The sequence below is a fragment of the Pseudonaja textilis genome, chromosome Z (assembly GCF_049901715.1).
Source record: "Pseudonaja textilis isolate UNSWEBS1 chromosome Z, rPseTex1.2, whole genome shotgun sequence".
Taxonomy (NCBI): Eukaryota; Metazoa; Chordata; class Lepidosauria; order Squamata; family Elapidae; genus Pseudonaja; species Pseudonaja textilis.
The window spans coordinates 125,325,191-125,344,430 of NC_142008.1; the positions used below are offsets into that span (position 1 = coordinate 125,325,191).

The 19,240-nt window shown below is 51.8% G+C and overlaps 1 protein-coding gene across 1 annotated transcript in view; it reads right to left on the reverse strand.

Moving 5' to 3' along the window:
* Window positions 1-350: 350 nt before the first annotated feature.
* The window catches only part of NLGN2 (neuroligin 2), a 152,917-nt gene continuing 134,027 nt past the window's right edge, over window positions 351-19,240 (reverse strand). The window contains 5 exon segments of the mRNA XM_087917732.1: window positions 351-1,658; window positions 1,661-1,677; window positions 4,654-5,443; window positions 11,768-11,953; window positions 16,696-16,845. Coding sequence (XP_087773858.1) covers window positions 859-1,658; window positions 1,661-1,677; window positions 4,654-5,443; window positions 11,768-11,953; window positions 16,696-16,845 — 1,943 coding nt within the window. The 3' untranslated portion in view covers window positions 351-858.

A 19,240-nucleotide genomic window follows, 5' to 3' on the forward strand; every position in this document is an offset into this window, starting at 1 on the left:
TTCTTTCCTTCCTTCCTTCCTTCCCTTCCTTCCCTTTCTTTTCTTCCCTCCTTCCTTCCCTTCCTTCTTTTCCTTCCTTCCCTTCTTTCTTTCCTTCCCTTCTTTCTTCCCTTCCTTCCTTCCTTCCTTTCCTTCCTTTTCTTCCCTCCTTCCTTCCCTTCCTTCCTCCCTCTACATTTTGCTAACCGTTGTTTCAAGTTAGCTTACCCAGCGCCCGAAACTGCTTCCTCCTCCTCGATTCTTCTCGGGGGTCCCCCAAGGAAATGGCGGTACCTCCGTTTGCCAAGGGGGGAGAAAGGCCTCTCAAACGCTCACACACACTCCCCAGCACCTCCTCCCCTTGTACCCTCCCCCCCAACCACCGGAGCACCCAAACAGCCTCCAAATCCCGCTTTCCAGACATGGGAGTGGGAGGACGCCGTTCTCGCCCCTCTGTTCTGTGCCCCCCTGTAATTCCATGCTTGGACTCCTCCTCAGAAGGAATGGTGGCGAGCCACGCGGGGTGGACTTCCAGGGCATGCCACATCATCGTGCCGCGCCACGCCATCGTGCTGCGCCACGTCGTCACGCCGTACTACATCCTCGTGCCACGCCACGTCCTCGCTCTGCGATGCCCCCCACTCCCGGATCTGGGCAATAGAGACTGCCGATCCCCACCGGGGTCTCCCCTCCCTCCTTACGGTTGCCGTACCTCCTACGGTGTGATATAAAAGGCCTTAGTACAGGCCACGGGGCGGGAAGAAGGGCCTCCCCCCTGGGGAGGGGGTGGGTGAGTGAGGCAGGTTGGCAAGAGGATGCCCCGTGTCTCCTCCCCCTCCCGCCCCTCCCACTGGGGGTCTTTGGGCACCGGAGGAACGACTATACACGGGTGGTGGAGTGAGGGTGCGGGAGGGTGTTGTTGTGTCCGGTGGGGAAAGTGTTGAACGGGTGCAAGGCCTGCATACTGCTGATGGTGCTGGGAATCATGGTGATGGTGTTGGGCGTCATCAGGGGCACGTCATCGGGCGCCCGGCGCAGGGCCAGGGTGTAGTCGGGAGGGCAGGCGGGGCGTAGGATTTCATGCGCTCGCAAGGGCTCGAGGTCGTGCGCGTCATGCTCCAAGTGTTTGATCTGCAGCGACATGATCTCTTCCTCCTGGCCGCCATGCACCAAGTCGTTGGCAGCGCTGCGCTGCGGGCTGAGACGCCGCCCGCTCCGCAGCTCGTGCCGCTTGTCCCGCTTGTAGTAGAGGGCAGCGAAGGCCAGGATGTTGAGGAAGAGCAAGGAGGCGCCCACCGCCACCGTCACGCTCAGCTCGGTGGAGTAGTCCCGCGTGTCCCCCGGGAAGGGCACGTAGCGGGGCGGGCGACCTCCGTCATCGTCGTCTGGTGGAAAGGTGACGATGGGCTGGCGCGTCGTGCTGGGGCCCAGCCGGGTGCCGGGCCAACGGGTGGCGTACGGGGCCACCCGGGTGGTGGTGGAGGTGTAAGGGGGCTCATGGAGATTGTGGAGGTGTGGAACCAGTTCCAACCAGAAGGCTACCTTGTTGGCCCGGTAGTTGTCCCGGACGCGGGGTTTCAAACCAATGTGCAGGTACTGCTTGTCCTTGGTGCTGAACTTGGTCCACACCACCTCCTCGAAGCGGTTGGGCTTGGTGTGGATGAACTTGGTGTCCTGCACACGGGATGGTTGGGGTCCCTGTGGGGCGGGGGACGGGCGGGCAGAGGAGAGAGAAAAAAACAACAACGGGTGGAAATTCGTCAAGGGCAGAGAAGCAACCTAGGACTAAGGAGGAAAAATTTCCTAACCGTTAGAACAATTCACCGGTGGAACTGCTGGCTAAGTGGAGGTTTTGCTGAAGAGACTGGGAAGCCCTTTGTCCGGGATGGCTTAGGGCAGGGGTGTCAAACCACCCAACTCAGAGACACCCCCCAAGGACCCCACAGTCCTCCTCCTCTTCCTCCCCGCGAACCCCTTCCCTGCTACCACTGATGATGTTCCCTAGTTGGGTCACGAAACATCTGCAAGGAAACCACCCAACTCGGAGAACACCAAAGAACCTCACAGTTTGCCTCTTCCTCCTCCTCCTCCTCCTCCTCCTCCCTCTCCTCCTTCCTTTCCTCCCCTCCGCCTCTCCCTCCTAGCACTGATGATGTTCCTAGTTGGGTCATGAAACATCAAATATCCCCTTCTATGGGCAAGGAGGGAATAAACTTGGATGTTTAATGTGCCTTGGCTTTGAGCGGCCTCCTGACCCTACTACTGGTATGACTGACCAGGGTGGGCTGCTACCGGTTTGCTCCGGTTTGTGGGAACCATTTGCTAATTTTTATCATTTATCATGATCGGTTCAGACGAACCGCAACTGCCACCCCTGGCTGGCCCTGCCACGCCCGGAGCCCCCACACCACCTGTTTTGGATGCCAGGTAAGTACATCGGGAGGATGAAAAATGGGCCTCCCAGAAGTCCATTTTCGCCTCCGGAGCCCAAGGAGGCTGTTTTTGCCTTTCTTTCTTTCTTTCTTTCTTTCTTTCTTTCTTTCTTTCTTTCTTTCTTTCTTTCTTTCTTTCTTTTCTTTCTTTCTTTCCTCCCTCCCTCCCTCTTCTTTCTTTCTTTCTTTCTTTTTCTTTCTTTCTTTCTTTCTTCCCTCCCTCTCCCACCCATCCTCCCTTTCTTTCTTTCTTTCTTTCTTTCTTTCTTTCTTTCTTTCTTTCTTTTTCTTTCTTTCTTTCCTCCCTCCCTCCCTCTTCTTTCTTTCTTTCTTTCTTTTTCTTTCTTTCTTTCTTTCTTCCTCCCTCTCCCACCCATCCTCCCTTTCTTTCTTTCTTTCTTTCTTTCTTTCTTTCTTTCTTTTTCTTTCCTTCCTCCCTCTCCCTCCCCCTCTCTCTCTTTCTTTCTTTCTTTCTTTCTTTCTTTCTTTCTTTCTTTCTTTCTTTCTTTCTTTCTTTCTTCCCTCCCTCCCTCCCTTTTCTTTCTTTCTTTCTTTCTTTCTTTCTTTCTTTCTTTCTTTCTTTCTTTCTTTCTTTCTTTTTCTTTCTTTCTTTCTTTCTTTCCTCCCTCCCTCCCTCCCTCTTCTTTCTTTCTTTCTTTCTTTCTTTCTTTCTTTCTTTCTTTCTTTCTTTCTTTCTTTCTTTCTTTCTTTCTTTCTTTCTTTCTCTTTCTTTCCTTCCTCCCTCCCTCTCCCTCCCCCTTCTTTCTTTCTTTCTTTCTTTCTTTCTTTCTTTCTTTCTTTCTTTCTTTCTTTCTTTCTTTCTTTCTCTTTCTTTCTTTCCTCCCTCCTCCTTCCTTCCTTCCTTCCTTCCTTCCTTCCTTCCTTCCTTCCTTCCTTCCTTCCTTCTTTCTTTCCTCCCTCCCTCCCTCCCTCCCTCCCTCCCTCCCTTCCTTCCTTCCTTCCTTCCTTCCTTCCTTCCTCCCAAAGTGCTTTTCCCAGAGGCCACTGGACATTCTTTGTTTTAGAGAGCCTTGGAGGCCACTGGGAGGTCTGTCCGTGTCCTCAGGGACACTCGAGTGGTGCAAAGGGTTGTAGAGTCCACAACGCAGCTCCTTTCAGCGGTTCCAAGAAGGCTCCATACCTGTTTGCAACGCTCAGGTGACCCTGAGGACACAGACAAACCTCTAACGTGGCCTCAACGGCCTCCTAAGAAGGGTGCAAATGACCCGCTGTCTGCAAGGGGTATAAATCCTTCCCTTCCCCATCACCCTCCAATCGAAGCTGAGGAAGCTTCTGGGATGAGAAGCAAAACATCTTCGAAAGACAAAAACCAGAAAGTTCAGTTGCCTCCTGAAAAAAGCACTTTTGAGAGAGAGAGAGAGAGAGGGAGAGACAGAAAGGAAGAAAAAGAAAAAATAAAGAAAGAAAAAGAATGAAAGAAAGAGAAAGAAAGGAAGGAAGGAAGAAAAGGGAGAGAGAAAGAAAGAAAGAAGAGAAAGGGAAGAGATGGAAGAAGGAAGGAAGGCAGGAAGGAAGGAAGGAAGGAAGGAAGGAAGGAAGGAAGGAAGGAAGGAAAAAATAAAAGAGTTGGAAGGGACTTTGTAGGTCATCTAGTCCAACCCCTGCCCGCCCAAGTAGGAGACCTTACACCATTTCTGAAAGAAAGAAAGAAAGAAAGAAAGAAAGAAAGAAAGAAAGAAAGAAAGATTAAGAATGGAAAAAGGAAGAAAGAAAGGGAAAGAGGAAGAGAAAGAAAGAAAATGAAAAAGAAGGAAGGGAGGAAGAATTTTAGAATCAGAGAAGGGGAAGGGACCTTGGAGGTTTTCTAGACCAGCCCCCTGCTCAAGCAGGAGACCCTATATATACACATACATACATACGTACCGCATGTCTAGGGAGATTCTCAGTCATCCAGGTCAGGATTTAGAGTCCTTGCAGACAAGCTGGTCGTTTGCATCCTTTTTAAAGGGTCATTGAGGCCACTTGGAGGTTTATCTCCGCCCTCCCTCCAACTTCCAAGTGGCCTCAACCGCCCTCCAAAAAAAGGACGCAAATGACCCGCTGTCTGCAAGGAATATGAACCCTTCCCTTCCCCCGCCACCCTCCTGTCAGAGCCGAAGAAGCTTCTCAGAGGAGAAGGAAACCTTGGGGACAACCACGACCTGGAGAACTTGAGAATCTCCTGAAATGACAACAATAACCATCACCACCACCACCACCACCACATCGGCGTCGTGCTCACCCTGTCTTCGCAAAATTGGTCCAGTAGGTCATGACCACGGCGCTCAACATGACGTCGTTCTTGGAGAAGTTGCAAGGGAAGAGGTCCGTGGCCCCGATCATGGGCACGCCGAAGACGTAAGGGATCTCGTCCCCATGTGCTGCGTCGGCCCACTCGGGCCGCGTATCCGTCTGGCAGTGATGGTAGAAGGTGTAGAAGTAGACAGGCGATTGGTACTCGGCGTGGAGCTTGGCCGTGGCCACAGCGGGCGCCACCCACTGGTGGTCGGTGAAGAGCGCCAGCAGCGTCTTGCGGCGCATCTCGCCGTTGTCCCGGTCGGCCCAGTCGGTGTACATGAACTTGATGGTCTCCCGCAGGATGTCCTTGCCCTCCGGGTACCCGTACAGGTTGTCCACGAAGTTGGAGATGGTGAAGTCGAAGTAGCTGGCCGAGATGCCGTCCTCGTTCTCCATGGAGTCCTCCACGAACTTCAAGCCCTCCCCTTGGTTGACCCCGATCAGGATGTCGTAGTTGAGGAATTCGCCTTGCTGCATCAGGATCTCCGGGTCGTCGGGGACCACGTCGCCATCCACCACGGGGCCAAAAGCGATGTGGTAGCGGGCGGGCTGGATGTCCTGGTCCACCAGCTCCCGGTAAGGTTTCCGCCGTAGGCATTCCACTGTACTGCCGGTGTCCAGGTGGTCACAGCCCACCTTGGAGGCCAACATACGGGTGTACTTGAGCGGCTGATAGTTGACGGACCAACTGGAGATGGCGGTGCCGCTCTGAGCAATGGCTTTCTGGAATAAACCTGTGGGACGGGGAAGGAGAAGAGGGGTCAGCAACCCAAACGGACAACGGTTACCAGGGCTCGGAGGTTAGAGCAGAGAGAAGCAGGCTGGGGACCACTGGTGGCCCACAAGAAAATTTGGGTGGTCTGCAGAAAAATATCAAAGCAACGAATCCAGGCTGCGTGAGAACACAAGGTTGCGCCGCCCACATGGCCCGCGGGAACACAAGGCTTGCGTTGCTTGCATTGCGCACACCATGAGGTAGTGAGGGGAGGGGGGACTTGCCCCACGCGCTCCACACGCCTGGCCTGGCCACCGGGCTGCTTCTTTCCGCTTCTTTCTTCTTCTGCTTTTGGCTGCACGCAAGGAAAGCAGCAAAAGTCTTTCTTTCTCTCCCCCAAACTCCGCCAGAAATGAGTGTTTGGGACCCTGCAAGGCCTCCTGCTCCAAGAGGCTGCGCCGGCACGACAAGTCTCATTTCTGGTGGAGTTTGGGGGAGAGGAGAAAGAAAGACTTCTGCGGCTTCTGCTGCTTTCCTTGCAAGCAGCCAAAAGTCTCTCCTCTCTCTCTCTCTTTCTCTCCCCTTGAGAACGGAGCTGGAGACGGTATCCTTGCGATCCCAATTAAAGAATGATGGATCGGGGAAAACGGGGTGGGGGATTTCCCTGCAGACTTTTTGGGGGGGCATTTTCCCAAGGTCTCCGGTCTGCGGGATTTAAAATGATGAGTTGGGTGGTCCCCGAGGTCCAAAAGGTGGGCGACCCCTGGTATACAGCACTTTCTGAGCGGTTTACGGAGTCAGCGTCTCGTCTCCCCCCCACCCCGCGACAATCTGAGTCCTCGTTTTACTGATCTCGGAAGAAAGGATGGGAGACCGAGCCGGTCAGGACAGAACTGCTGGCAGTGGGCAGAGCTTCCTTCCTTCCTTCCTTCCCTTCCTTCCGTTCCTTCCTTTCTTCCCAAGCAACACCACTTATACTTATATACTGCTTCACAGTATTTTAAGCCCTCTCCTTCGTTCCTTCCTTCCTCCCTCCTTCCCTTCCTGCCTTTCTCACCATTTTCCCTCCTCCCTTACCTTCCTTACCTTCCTCCCTCCCCACTTTCTCTCCTTCCTTCCTTCTTCCCTTCTTCCTCCCTCCCCACTTTCTCTCCTTCCTTCCTTCCTCCCTTCTTCCTCCCTCCCCACTTTCTCTCCTTCCTTCCTTACCTCCCTCCCTCCCCAGTTTCTCTCCTTCCTTCCCTCCCTCCTTCCTTCCTTCCTTTCTCCCTCACCATTTTCTCTCCTTCCTTCCTTACCTCCCTCCCTCCCCAGTTTCTCTCCTTCCTTCCCTCCCTCCTTCCTTCCTTCCTTTCTCCCTCACCATTTTCTCTCCTTCCTTCCTTCCTTCCTTCCTTCTTTCCTTCCTTCCTTCCTTCCTTCCTTCCCAAGCAACAGCACTTAAGACTTATATACCGCTCTGCACGGTGCTCTCCAGCCGTCTGTGAGCAGTTTACACAGTCAGCCTCCTGCCCCCCAACAATCTGGGTCCTCATTTTACCAACCTTGGGAAGGAGGATGGAAGGCTGAGTCCACCTTGAGCCGCTCAGAATCGAACCGCTGGCCGCGGGCAGAGTATAGAACCTGCAAGGCCATGCTCTAACCACTGCGCCACCACGACTCTTACGTCGGTTTGGAAGGAATAATAGGCCTGGAAGGGATCGTGGTGATCTTCCAGTCCAGCCCCTGCCCATGGCAAGAGAGCCTATATACCATTGGAGACTTTCTTGGACTGGGTGGTTGGGATGGATACAGGTGATCGTAGAAAGAATAGCGGGATAATAGAAGAGAAGAAAATACTTGGAAGGGACCACAGAGGTCCTCCGGTCAAACCTCCCCCACCCAATCAGGAGTCCCAACGTCATTTCAAACAAATGGCCGTCGTAAGTCAAGGACAGCAATGTGCAGAGTCCCTCTGTGAGGGAGATGGTTGTTCTGATCAAGGTTGTTCCCGAGACCGTAATTAAGCACATGCTCAGTTAAAACAACTCTTTGTTTTATTGCAACGCTGGGAATTATGAGCATTCCCAGCCAGGAATGAGTCCCAAAGAGTCCCTCGAGATAAGCACCCACCTTTCTCTCCTTTGAATGGCTGCCAACAACTAAAGTGCCAAATGGACTGTAAAAAACAAACCAACTGAAGTACAAAGTCCACACAGAGCTTCAAGGTTCAATCCGAACGTTGCTTCCTGCAAAGGTTTTGTCACCTTGGCCTGACTTTTATCCCTTGGGAGGGGCAATCACCTCCCAACCTAGCAACCGAGTCGCCCTTTTGTCTCAAGCTGGTCTCGCCTTCTGGCAGCTCTGCGCACAGGCACACTGGGAACAGGCTCCCTTGGGTCCTCAGCCTCGCTGCTGCCAGACTCCGGAGGCAGCACCCCACTCCCAGATGGTCCTGGCCCCATCTCTGCATCAGATGCAGGACCCTCGTCCAAGTCCTCTCCAGACTCCCGGACTGGTCCACATTCTTCCCTATTATCCTGCTCCGCTGCCGTCAAACCACAACAGGTGGGCGGTCCTTAAATGTGATAAATACAGGTAGACTCACCCTCCAAAAAATTATGTCACAAAGCGAGACAGGTGTTAAAAATGAGTTTTGCCCCATTTTATGACCTTTCTTGTCCCAGCTGCTAAGTGAGGCGTTGGAGACCTGAATCTGGCCATTGACTTGCCTCGTCGGACGGTCGCCAAAGAAGATGATGTGACCCCCCTCCCCCGGAAGACAGCGCCCATCATAAATAGGAGTCAGAATTTTGATGACTTGACTACGGGGATGCAGCAGGGGTCGTTAAGTGTGAAAACTGGTCCTAAGGCCTTTTTTTTCAGAGCCGTTGTAACTTTGAGCGGTCACGAAATGGAAATGTTGTAAATCAAGGATTGCCTGTAGATGGACGGATGAACGGATTAGGCGTCATCTGTCTCTTTTTATGCCTTTCACTTTCGTTCTTTTTTGTAAATCCCTTCCTCTCATCTCAAGGTGGACAAACCTAGTGTCGGGGTTCCGCCGATTGCCCGAATTAAACTGTGAGCTTCGAACCAAAGTTCAGAAGAACCCAAAAGATTGATGAGGAGCAACAAGTCGGCACAGACCTGTAGGTAGCCCACTCTCTCACACGTCGTTTGCTGTCCCCTGTGACCCTGTTCCCCACCCCCACTCTCTCCAGGGTGTGTCATCAATCACATTCTCCAACGAAGGATTTTCCTGGGGCAGAAGATCCGGTAGCCAGGGCTACAATCTTTGTAAGAGAAGTGTGGAATGTACTTCTGGTTTTAATGGCCGTACCGCTCCTACACATTCCGCCCCCTTCTCCCTTTGATTAGAGCAACTCGGGGAAAAAAAGGCACGGGACAGTTTTACGAGTCGACCCCCAGTTCATGTCCCTACAAACCACCGGATCAGTGGTGGGATTTCCCCCCCCCAAATTTTTTTACTATCAGTTCTGTGGGCGTGGCTTGGTGGGCATGGCTTTTTTCTTTCTTTTTTGCAGGAGCCTTTGGAGGGGGAGTGTTTGCTCCCAGAGGGCTCCTCCGGGACTCAGAAAGGCAAAAATTGGAGGAGGGGGCCCTGAGCCCCTCCTTCCATTTTTTGCCTTTCTGGGCCTCAGCAAGAGGAATCCTGGCACAGCTGACCTGCTCCGTCTCCGACCTGGGCCGTTTCATCCCTTGTGCTGGTTAGACAGTATATAATTAGTTTGAGAGCTATCCCCTTAAGGGAATGCCTCATGGGAAATGTAGTTCATGTCATATGGTCACATCTGTACTCCTGACTGGTAACTGAATTGACCTCTGGTTGGGTTCGGGGGAGTTTTGGTCATTCTTACCCGGACCCCAAACATCATGCTGGAGTTTTCCCTTGCTATATCGTTATGGGATGAAGATAACCCTATTTTCACACTATGACAATGCAAAAGATTGGACATTAGATGAATCTCAGCATAACTGTGAGTTATACCTGGAGGATGCCTGATATAATCCAATGAAATTAACTTTGTAGGGAAGCCTTTGGGGTGTTTAGCTCCTTATCCCAACATTTTGGAAGATAAATATTGCTTGGGACAAGATACCCCTCCTTAGGCAACCTGGTGGACCTTGGATCCCCGGGGATCACCATATTGATGCTGACGTTAGTGCAGACACCCGATCGGCATAGCCCACTGCAGCTCAGAACTCCTGAGCTCAAGCGATCTGCCAGCCTCAGCCTCCGGAGTAGCTGGATTACAGGCTCGCACCACCGCGCCCGATCATATGAACAGCCGATTGTCAGGACGGGAAAAAAATGAAGAAATAACCTTAAGGGACGAGCATCGGGCGGGCGGGGCAAGCGAGCCAGTGGCGACTGGGCAACCGGGTTGGGGGACGTGGCCAGCCAGAACTTATTACCGGTTCGGCGACCCATACCAAATCCTTCCTACCGGTTCACCCAATCTGGTGCGAACCGGCTGAATACTACCACTACCTCGGCGGTCACCAACCAGTGGTCCGCAGAGAAATCTCACCCGCCAAAGCAATTAATCCAGGCGGCACAGAAACACAAGGCTGCTCAGTCCACATGGCCCGCGGGAACCCTCCCCGCCTACTCTCTCCTTACCCGGCAAACTTGTCTGTTAAATTGCTGTTTTTCCTTTTTCCGACCATCAGCTGTTCTGCTGTGCCGGAGATTTAGATTAGCTAGGAAGCAGGAAACGGTTGGATTTCTTGCTTACTAGCTAGTCTTTAGCTCTTCGGCTCTGCTTTTAAGCAGAGCCGAACCTCCCTTAGGACTGAAGGTTCTATTATTCAGAGCAGACTCATGCAAGCAAATTTGAGAGACTGAGCTAGCTGATGGCAGATAGATAGATCACTGAATGATTCTGTGAGCAACTCAATCTGCCTGCTTTGCCTGATTTTGGGTAAAAGTTGCTCTTTTTTAATTAAAAAATCAATATTTATATAAATGTTTATAATATTCACATACAAGCCATGCCCAGCCAGTCACATGACCACCAAGCCACACCCACAAATTAGGCCATGCCCACAGAACCAGTTAGTGGTCCCTGGGATTTAAAATTATGAGTTTGGTGGTCCCTGAGGTCCCAAAGGTTGGTGACCCCTGCTGTTCCAGATCCATTCAGGTAGGGTTAGGGTTAGCATGGGTAGGTAGGACAAGAAGAAATATGGCTAAACTATATTTATCGCATAATTTTTTTTTTAATAGATGGTGGGAATGTAGTCGACATAATATAACTTGGATTTCGGCAACGTGAAAAAGTTTTGGAGTCTCTTTGCACCCACCACGATCTAAGGCCAGGCCTCCTTGAATTCTGTTAACGCTTATGTGCCACTAATCTGCCTTGACTGTTAGTAAACCATAGTTTGTTGGTTTGGTAGCACAGAATGAGTTTATACAGGCAGAGATGGGGCCATGGACGTCCAACAGTTATCACCTGCCTTCGTAGTCAGAGATCAGTGGGGAAGAAGAACAGCTGGAGCCTGTTCCCAGTGTGCTCATGCGCAGAGCTGCCGGAAGAAGGGAACATCTGAGGAACAAGAGGCAGAGATGGGGCCAGGGATGTCCGACAGTTATCAGCTGCCTTTAGAGTCAGACATCAGTGAGGCCAAAGAACAGCTGGAGCCTGTTCCAGTGTGCGCATGCACAGAGCTGCCGGAAGAAGGGAACAGCTGAGGAACAAGAGGCAGAGATAGGGCCAGGGGCATCTGACACTTATCAGCTGCCTTCGGAGTCGGAGATCAGTGGGGAAGAAGAACAGCTGGAGCCTGTTCCCAGTGTGCTCATGTGCAGAGCTGCCAGGAGAAGGAAACCAATTAAGGAACAAGGGTCAACTCGGGAGTAAAGCCACAGGTGGATGGTGAATGGCCCCTCCCAGAGGGAATAAAGAGGAGTGAAATGCGAGTGGGATTTGCAAGAGACAATTCATCCAATCCATTCGGGTGAACATCTGTTCCTCACTTCTTTCCAAATCATTGCTGCTACAGCATGGCGTTTGGAAGCTGTCGGCCTAGCAACTCTCCAAGCCTGATAAAGGTCTGTGGTTGCAATTCACCCTTGAAAGACTGTTGGCCGGGGACTTTGCTGGATAAGCCGAGGTCAGAACAAGGGAGGTCGTAAAACGGGGCCAAACTCAATTTAGCCGCTGTCTCGCTTAACCACGGACTCCCTTTGTGGTTCTAAGCCAAAGGACTCGTTTGAAGAACCCCGATTTCCGGTTTTGTTTTGTTTCGGGCACCGGATGCTACCAGGACAACATCACCCTCGCCGCCGCTACCGGCCACCTACCCCCGTTATCCACGGCTGGCGCAGCCCTACCTTCCGAGTGATGGGAGAGGATGAGCAGGTTGACGCAGGAGGCCCCGGCGCCGGATCCAAAGATGGTGATGCGTTCCGGATCGCCCCCGAAGTGGCCGATGTTCTCGTTCAGCCACCTCAAGGCCTGGATCTGGTCGAGGAGGCCGTAGTTGCCCTTGGTCGAGTGGTCCCCGGTGCTCATGAACCCTGCCGCAAGGACAAAGGAGAAGTCAGAAAACCGGGGAGGAGGATTGGGGTACAATGGGGCCACCAGGGGTGGGGGTTCAACGCTTTTTTTTATACCACTGGCTCTGGGGGTGTGGCCAAGTGGGCCTGGCCATGTGACTGGGTGGGAGGGACTTCTTCTTCTTCGCAGCATAACACTCCCCCCTTTTTTTGGCCTCAGGGAAGCCTCCTCGGTGAAGTAATAGGACGGGGAGGGGATCCCGGGACAGCTGATCGTTGGAACAGCTGATCATCCTCTTCCTTCCTTCCTTCCTTCCTTCCTTCCTTCTTTCCTCCTTCCTCTTCTTCCTTCCTCCTCTCCTTCCTACCTTCCTCCTCTCCTCTCCTTTCTTCCTTCCTCCTCTTCTTCCTACTTTCTTCCTCCTCTTCCTTCCTTCCTTCCATCCTCCTTCTCTTCCTTCCTCCTCTTCCTTCTTCTTCCTTCCTTCCTCCTTCTCTTCCTTCCTTCCTTGCTCCTCCTCTCCTTCCTTCCTCCTCTTCCTTCCTTGCTCCTCCTCTTCCTTCCTCCTTGTCTTCCTTCCTCTCCTTCCTCTTCCTCTCCTCTCCTTCCTTCCTCCTCTCCTTCCTTCCTTCCTCCTTCTCTTCCTTCCTTCCTTGCTCCTCCTCTCCTTCCATCCTCCTTCTCTTCCTTCCTTCCTCCTCTTCTTTCCTCCTCCTTCTCTTCCTTCCTTCCTTGCTCCTCCTCTCCTCCCTTCCCCCTTCTCTTCCTGCTTTCCTCTTCCTTCCTCCTCCTTCCTTCCTTCCTTCTTCCTCTCTCCATCCTTCCTTCTCTTCCTTCCTTGATCCTCCTCTCCTCTCCTTCCTACTTTCCTCCTCCTTCCTTCTTCCTCTCTATCCTTCCTCCTCTTCCTTCCTTGCTCCTCCTCTCCTCGCTTCCTCCTTCTCTCCTTCCTTCCTCCTCTTCCTTCCTTCCTCCTCTCTTCCTTCCTTGCTCCTCCTCTCCTTCCTTCCTCTTCTCCTTCCTACTTTCCTCCTCCTTCCTTCCTCCTCTTCCTTCCTCCTTCTCTTCCTTCCTTCCTTCTCTTCCTTTCTCTTCCTTGCTCCTCCTCTCCTCCCTTCCTCCTTCTCTTCCTTCCTTCTTCCTTTTCCTTCCTTCCTTCCTTCCTTCCTTCTTCCTTTTCCTTCCTTCCTTCCTTCCTTCCTTCCTTCCTTCCTTCCTTCCTTCCTCCTGGACAGCCAGGGGGATTCCAGCACAGCTGATCATCGGGAGGGGTAAAAAAAACAACGTCCTTACCAAGTGACCGGGGGTGGTGATGGGGAGACAGTGCAGTCAGCGATGTCGGGTATGTGTGCGACGTCACCCATGCGCAATAAGAACTGACTTGGAGGGGCGGGGCCAGCCAGGGCCGCGATTTGCCGGTTCTCTGAACTGCGCAGAATCGTAACAACCGGTTCTATAGAGTTCCCACCAACACCCCGAGCATCTGTGAGCATCGGTCGCTCTTGATCTGGATTCACAGCAGGCGTATCTCAACCTTGGCTACTTTCAATTGAGTGGACTCCAACTCCCAGAATTCCCCAGCCAGCAAGGGATTACCAGGGCCAAACGAGAAGAAATATGGCTCGACTACCGGTATCAGTGGTGGCTGGCCATTTTGGGCTCCTGTGCCGAAAATTGTGCATGCGCTTGCTCGCATGCCAGCACCCAGAAGGCAACGTGCGCAGGGTGGCGGCCTCCACACCCCCTGCGCATGCGCGCTCGATCCCTCCTGCCACCCCCTTACTCGCACTGCCTATGCGCGTGCCGCCTGGCTGATTTTCGGCCTCCCAGAGGCTCAAGGGAAGCCTCTGCAGCCTTTGGTGGCCAAAAAGGGGCCCGTTTCATCACTATTTTCGGAAATACACAAAGTGACGAAACGGGTCCGTTTTTTGGCCACCAAAGGCTGCAGAGGCTTCCCTTGAGCCTCTGGGAGGCCGAAAAGGGCCGAAAATCAGCTGGGAGGTACAGACACGCGCAGTGAGGTAAGTTTACCTTAGGTTCGCCATCATGGACCTATAGATGGTGGAAATGTGGCCGCCGTAATATACCTTGATTTCAGCAAAGCGGAAAACTAACCAATGAAAAGCTACATTAATAAGCAGGTCAAAGATGGGCTTAAATGAAATGAAAATTAAGTGGACGCTGGGTCTGCCAGCTGGGGAATTCTGGGAGTTGAAGTCCACCCGCCTTGAGAGTGGGCCAAGGGTGAGAAACACTGCTTAGAGCAAGGCTGTCCCAAACTTGTGGACTCCAACTCCCAGAATTCCCTAGCCAGCAAGGGTTTACCGGAATTTAGCAATGGGCAGGACAAGAAGGATTGTGGGTCGTCAACCTTATATTGCATTTTTGGGGGACTGGGCAATTTTTTAAAAAAATAGATGGTGGGAAGGTGGCTGGTGTAATATACTTGGATTACTCCAAACGTGGCCACTTTTAAAGACTTGTGGATTTCAACTCCCAGAATGTGTCCCAAGCCAGCAATGTCCATTTCCCATTTTAATTGTCATACCTGACTTGGGGCATTCTGGGAGTTGAAGTCCTACAAGTCTTTAAAAAAATGGCGGAAATGGCCTTCGCGTCTCATTTTAAACGAAAGGAGTCGAAGAACAGCGATCGATGGGAAACATCTTTTTATATTTCTTTTCCTTTTTCTTTCTTCTCCTCTTTCTTTCTTTCTCTTTTCTTTCTTTTTCTTTCTTTCTCTTTTTTTTTCTTTCTTTCTTTCTTTCTCTTTCTCTTTCTTTCTTTCTCTCTCTCTCTCTCTCTCTCCCCTTCCTTCCTTTCTTGCCTGGGCTTAACATTTGCACTGCCTTCCAAAATCCATCATCCGCCCTCTGTCCCGGGGCTCTTTTGCTGGAGATTACGAGGCCCAGGCCGTTCATTATTCAACACTTTCTGAATGAAATATTAATTTCTGTTGCGCCTGGGTAAAAATTTCACGCCCAGAGGGGGAGGCGAAAAGGGAGGAGGAGAAGAGGAAGAGGAAGAGGAGAGGAGCCACACCCCACGCCAGTGCAATGGATGGTGCCCATTTGTTTTAAGGTCGCAGCCCTTACACCCAAGCCGGCATCATTCGGCCTCCAAAACCAGAAATCATCCAACTTGGCAGTTTTGTTGTACTTACAGGGCCAATCCTCAACAGCAAAGGGTTGCACGAACAGACTTCAGGGCAAAATGCAATGTTTTTAATAATACGCCGTTCCAGATTTTGTGTGTGTGTGTGTGTGTGTGTGTGTGTGTGTGTGTGTGTGTGTGTGTGTGTGCATTGGTTAGGAGAACAACGAAAGCATGAGATTGTCCACACAGGACCAGGTGGGAAAAAAAGAATTGAAAATTAGGGATTGTGGGTTTTATTGCACAACGACGCTGCAGGATAGGAATTGGGCTATCCCAAAAAAGCCACCCTTTACATCCCACAGCCCTTAAGTCCGTGTTTCTCACCCGGTCTATATGTGTACTTAGGCAAAAAAAAACCCAAAGGACCCATATAGACCTACAGGTGAAACCAGGCTCAATAGCAGGAACTGTGAGAGGGATCTTGGGAGTCTTAGTGGACAACCAGCTAAAGAGGAGCCAGCCGTGTGCAGCCAAAAAAGCCAATGCTAAATTGCATTAACAGAGGGATATAATCCAGATCAAGGGAGGGACTAATACCCCTCTATAAAGCCTGAGTAAGGCCACACCTAGAGTCCTGCATCCAGTTTTGGTCACCACATTATAAAAAGGATGTTGAGACTCTAGAAAAAGGGCAGAGAAGAGCAACCAGGATGATGAGGGGACTGGAGGCTAAAACATACAATGAACGGTTGCAGGAACTGGGCCTGGCTGGTCTAGGGAAGAGAAGGACCAGGGGAGACAGGAGAGCAGCCTTCCAATATTTGAGGGCAGGGGGGTTGGACTAGATGGCCTACAAGGTCCCTTCCAACTCTGTTAATCTGACTTTAATATGATTTTAATGAACAAAAGGACCAGGGGAGACAGGAGAGCAGCTTTCCAATATTTGAGGGCGGGGGTTGGACTAGATGACCTCCAAGGTCCCTTCCAACTCTGCTCCTCTGACTTTCATCTGATTTTAAGGAACAAAAGGACCAGGGGAGATAGGAGAGCAGCCTTCCAATATTTGAGGGGGGGTGTGTTGGACTAGATGACCTACAAGGTCCCTTCCAACTTTTGTTTAAAAATAGACTTGTAGACTTCAATTTCCAGTAAACACACACACACACACAAAATTCCAAAGGAAAGTTAAAATGCAAAATGCAATTCTTAAATGGGCCGCGTTTGGTGGCTGAGGAATTCTGGGAATTGACACCCACAAGTCTATCGTTTAATTCCCAGAATGGAAAAAAAAAAGTGTTTTTATATATATATATTATTCCGAAAGAAAGTTAAAATGCAAAAACGCAATTCTTAAAAAGGGGCCGCGTTTGCTGGCTGAGGAATTCTGGGAATTCTAGTCTATTTCTTAAACACGCTTTTTTTTTTTTCTTTTTAATATATTTTATTCCGAAAGAAAGTTAAAATTCAAAAAGTCTTAAAGGAGCTGCGTCGCTGGCCAGGGGGGATTCTGGGAGTTGAAGTCCTGAAGTCTTTTTTTTTTTTTTTAAAGGGGGGGCCTAGTTTGGAAGAGGCCCTGACTTATGGGAAAGGAAGGGGGTCACCTCCCCTCTCCCCAAGGCAGAGGCCTAGCCTGGGACACCCCCTCCTTCCCCCCCGCCCCCCATACCCAGCACGCCGAGCCGGTAGTTCAGGGTGACAACAATCACATTTCCATACGCAGCCAGCACACTGCCGTCAAACATGTTTCCGGTGCCTTCCATGTACGATCCACCATGGATGAAGAGCATGACCGGTTTTTTCCCACTGTCTCGGATATCTGTCGGGGGGACGGGGGGGGCGAGAAAAAATCACCAGCATGAGAATTGAGAGAGAGAAAGAGAGAGAGAGAGCGCAAGTCCATCCTTTGACCACCCGTATCCCCCAATCCTACAACCCCACAATGTCTGAAGGCCCTCAAGAGGCCGGAGGTGGCCATTTAGTCTTCCGGAGAGTCCCTTGGCGCCAAGGGTCACTCTGGGTTTGGGACCCGGAGGAGCGCTCCATCGAGGGGGACAAGGGTCCTCCGAGCCAAAGACGCTCAGGCCGCGAGGTTGGTGCGGAGCCGGCGGGACAGCCTTCTCCTGACCAAGGCCATCTCCAACGCCTCGACCCAACCAACCAAGCGGCGTTGCCGCGCCACGGACGACGACAGGTGAACCCTAGTTTTGGGGCATGGAAACGTCCGCAAGAGGGTGACCAAGGAAGCCTTCCGCCCAACGAAGAGGCACGGAGGAGGAGGAGGAGGAGGAGACCCTAGGACCACCACCGTTTCCTGAGGAGGCCAGGGTGGTCTAGCAGGAGAAGGGGTGTGTGTGTGGTGGAGGGGTTGGCAGGAGGCGGAGGAAGGGCTGGGGCAGAAGGTACCGGGGAGGGGAGAGAGAGAGAGAGAATGACGGCAAGGACGATGAAGCGGACAACCCAGGTGATCAAGAAGACCCAGGGTTTCCCACCGGGTGGGGTTTATTTGGGGAGGGGGCAACCCAACGTGAAGAAGGGGGCCAGTGGAAGGGGGGAAGGGGGCAGAAAGAGTTACGGGGGGGAATGACGAGATGGGATGATGTTCTCCTGTTTTTCGCTTTGTAAAACTGGCTCCGGGAATTCGGGCAAGGGGGTCAACCTCCTTGCAAACTGCAAGCCCACCTCTATTGTTTTTTTGGGGGTGGGGGTGGGGAGAGGAAAAAAAACAACCCAACCCCACCACCAACCCAATGCCCCCCTTCCCCCCACACCAAACCCCTGCTTCCTGTTTCTAGGTCACATCCCATTTCCATGGCAACCCAGAGCCTAATTAATGCGGTGCAAGGGGGAAGCGTTAATTAGGCGCGCAAGGAGGTCTTAATTAGCAGTTTCCATTCAGCCCCTCCCCTTGTCTTTCCTGAGGGGAAGGAGCGAGGAGGGGGCGAGGAAAGGACAGCCCCCCGGCATCTGCAGGAGGGCACGCTTGATGCACAGCTGTCTCAGGAGAAGGTCGTTGTATATTCCTTCCTTCCTTCCTCTCCTTCCTTCCTTCCTTCCTTCCTCTATCCCATCCTTTTCCATCCTTTCCATTGCTCCCTCTCCCTCCCTCTTCCTCCTTCCTTCCTCCCTCTCTTCCTTCCTTCCTTCCCCATCCCTTCTTCTTCTTTCCTTCCTTCCTTCCTCCATCCCATCCTTTCTCTTCCATTCTTCCTCCTCGCTCCCTCCCGCTTTCCCTCCCTCCCCTTCATCCTTCCTTCCTTCCTTCCTTCCTTCTCCTTCCTTTCTCCCTCCCTCCTTCTTTCCTCCCTCCCTCCATCCCATCCTTTCTCTTCCACCCTCCCTCCCTCCTTCCTTTTCCTTCCCTCCTTCCTCTCTTCCTTCCTTCTCCTCCCTTCTTCCATCCTATCCTTTCTCTTCCACCCTCCCTCCCTCCTTCCTTTTCCTTCCTTCCTTCCTTCCTCTCTTCCTTCTTCTCCTCCCTTCTTCCATCCTATCCTTTCTCTTCCATCCTCCCTCCCTCTTCGTCCTTCCTTCTTCCAACGGCTGTTCGCAGTTAAAATGGACTTTCTATCACTTTCTTTCTATCTCTTCTATCACTTTCGCTTAACGATTCCTGCCTTGAGTTGAGGGGTGGGTGGGGGGTTACACTAAAAGCCCCTTCCAGCATAACGCTTCCTGGTCAATTAAGCTTGAAGGATGACCTTGGCAATTCCCATGGGGCAGGACCTCCCAAAAGGGCTGACCTATCTCCCTATCTTCCTTAGCCAACCATATTCACGATGAGGGGCAGCGAGTGACAGTCTTAATTGTACACAACGAATTGAATGCGCTAATAGTTTCAATCAAATTCTATTGATGGGCTGGCCTGCTTTGCTTCTCCGACCGCCACAAGCAGATTACACACCCGTGTCTCAATACATCCTCACCCACCGTCTTCTATGTTCAATATCAAAATTCAATTCCCAGAATTCCTCGTGCACCAAACAACCTTATCGATGTGCAAGGTGCATGGATTTCAACTCCCAGAATTCCCTGGCGTGAATCCATTCCTTTTGAGATGTGTATCGTGGCACGGTTAACTCTCTTTCAATTCCTTCCTCTGCAATCTCTCTGCCCTGGGGAAGTAGTCACCAACCAGTGGGCCGCGAGAAAATTTTGATGGGCCGCAGAGAAATCTCACCCCCCAGAGCAACCCCCCCCCCAAAGCAATTAAC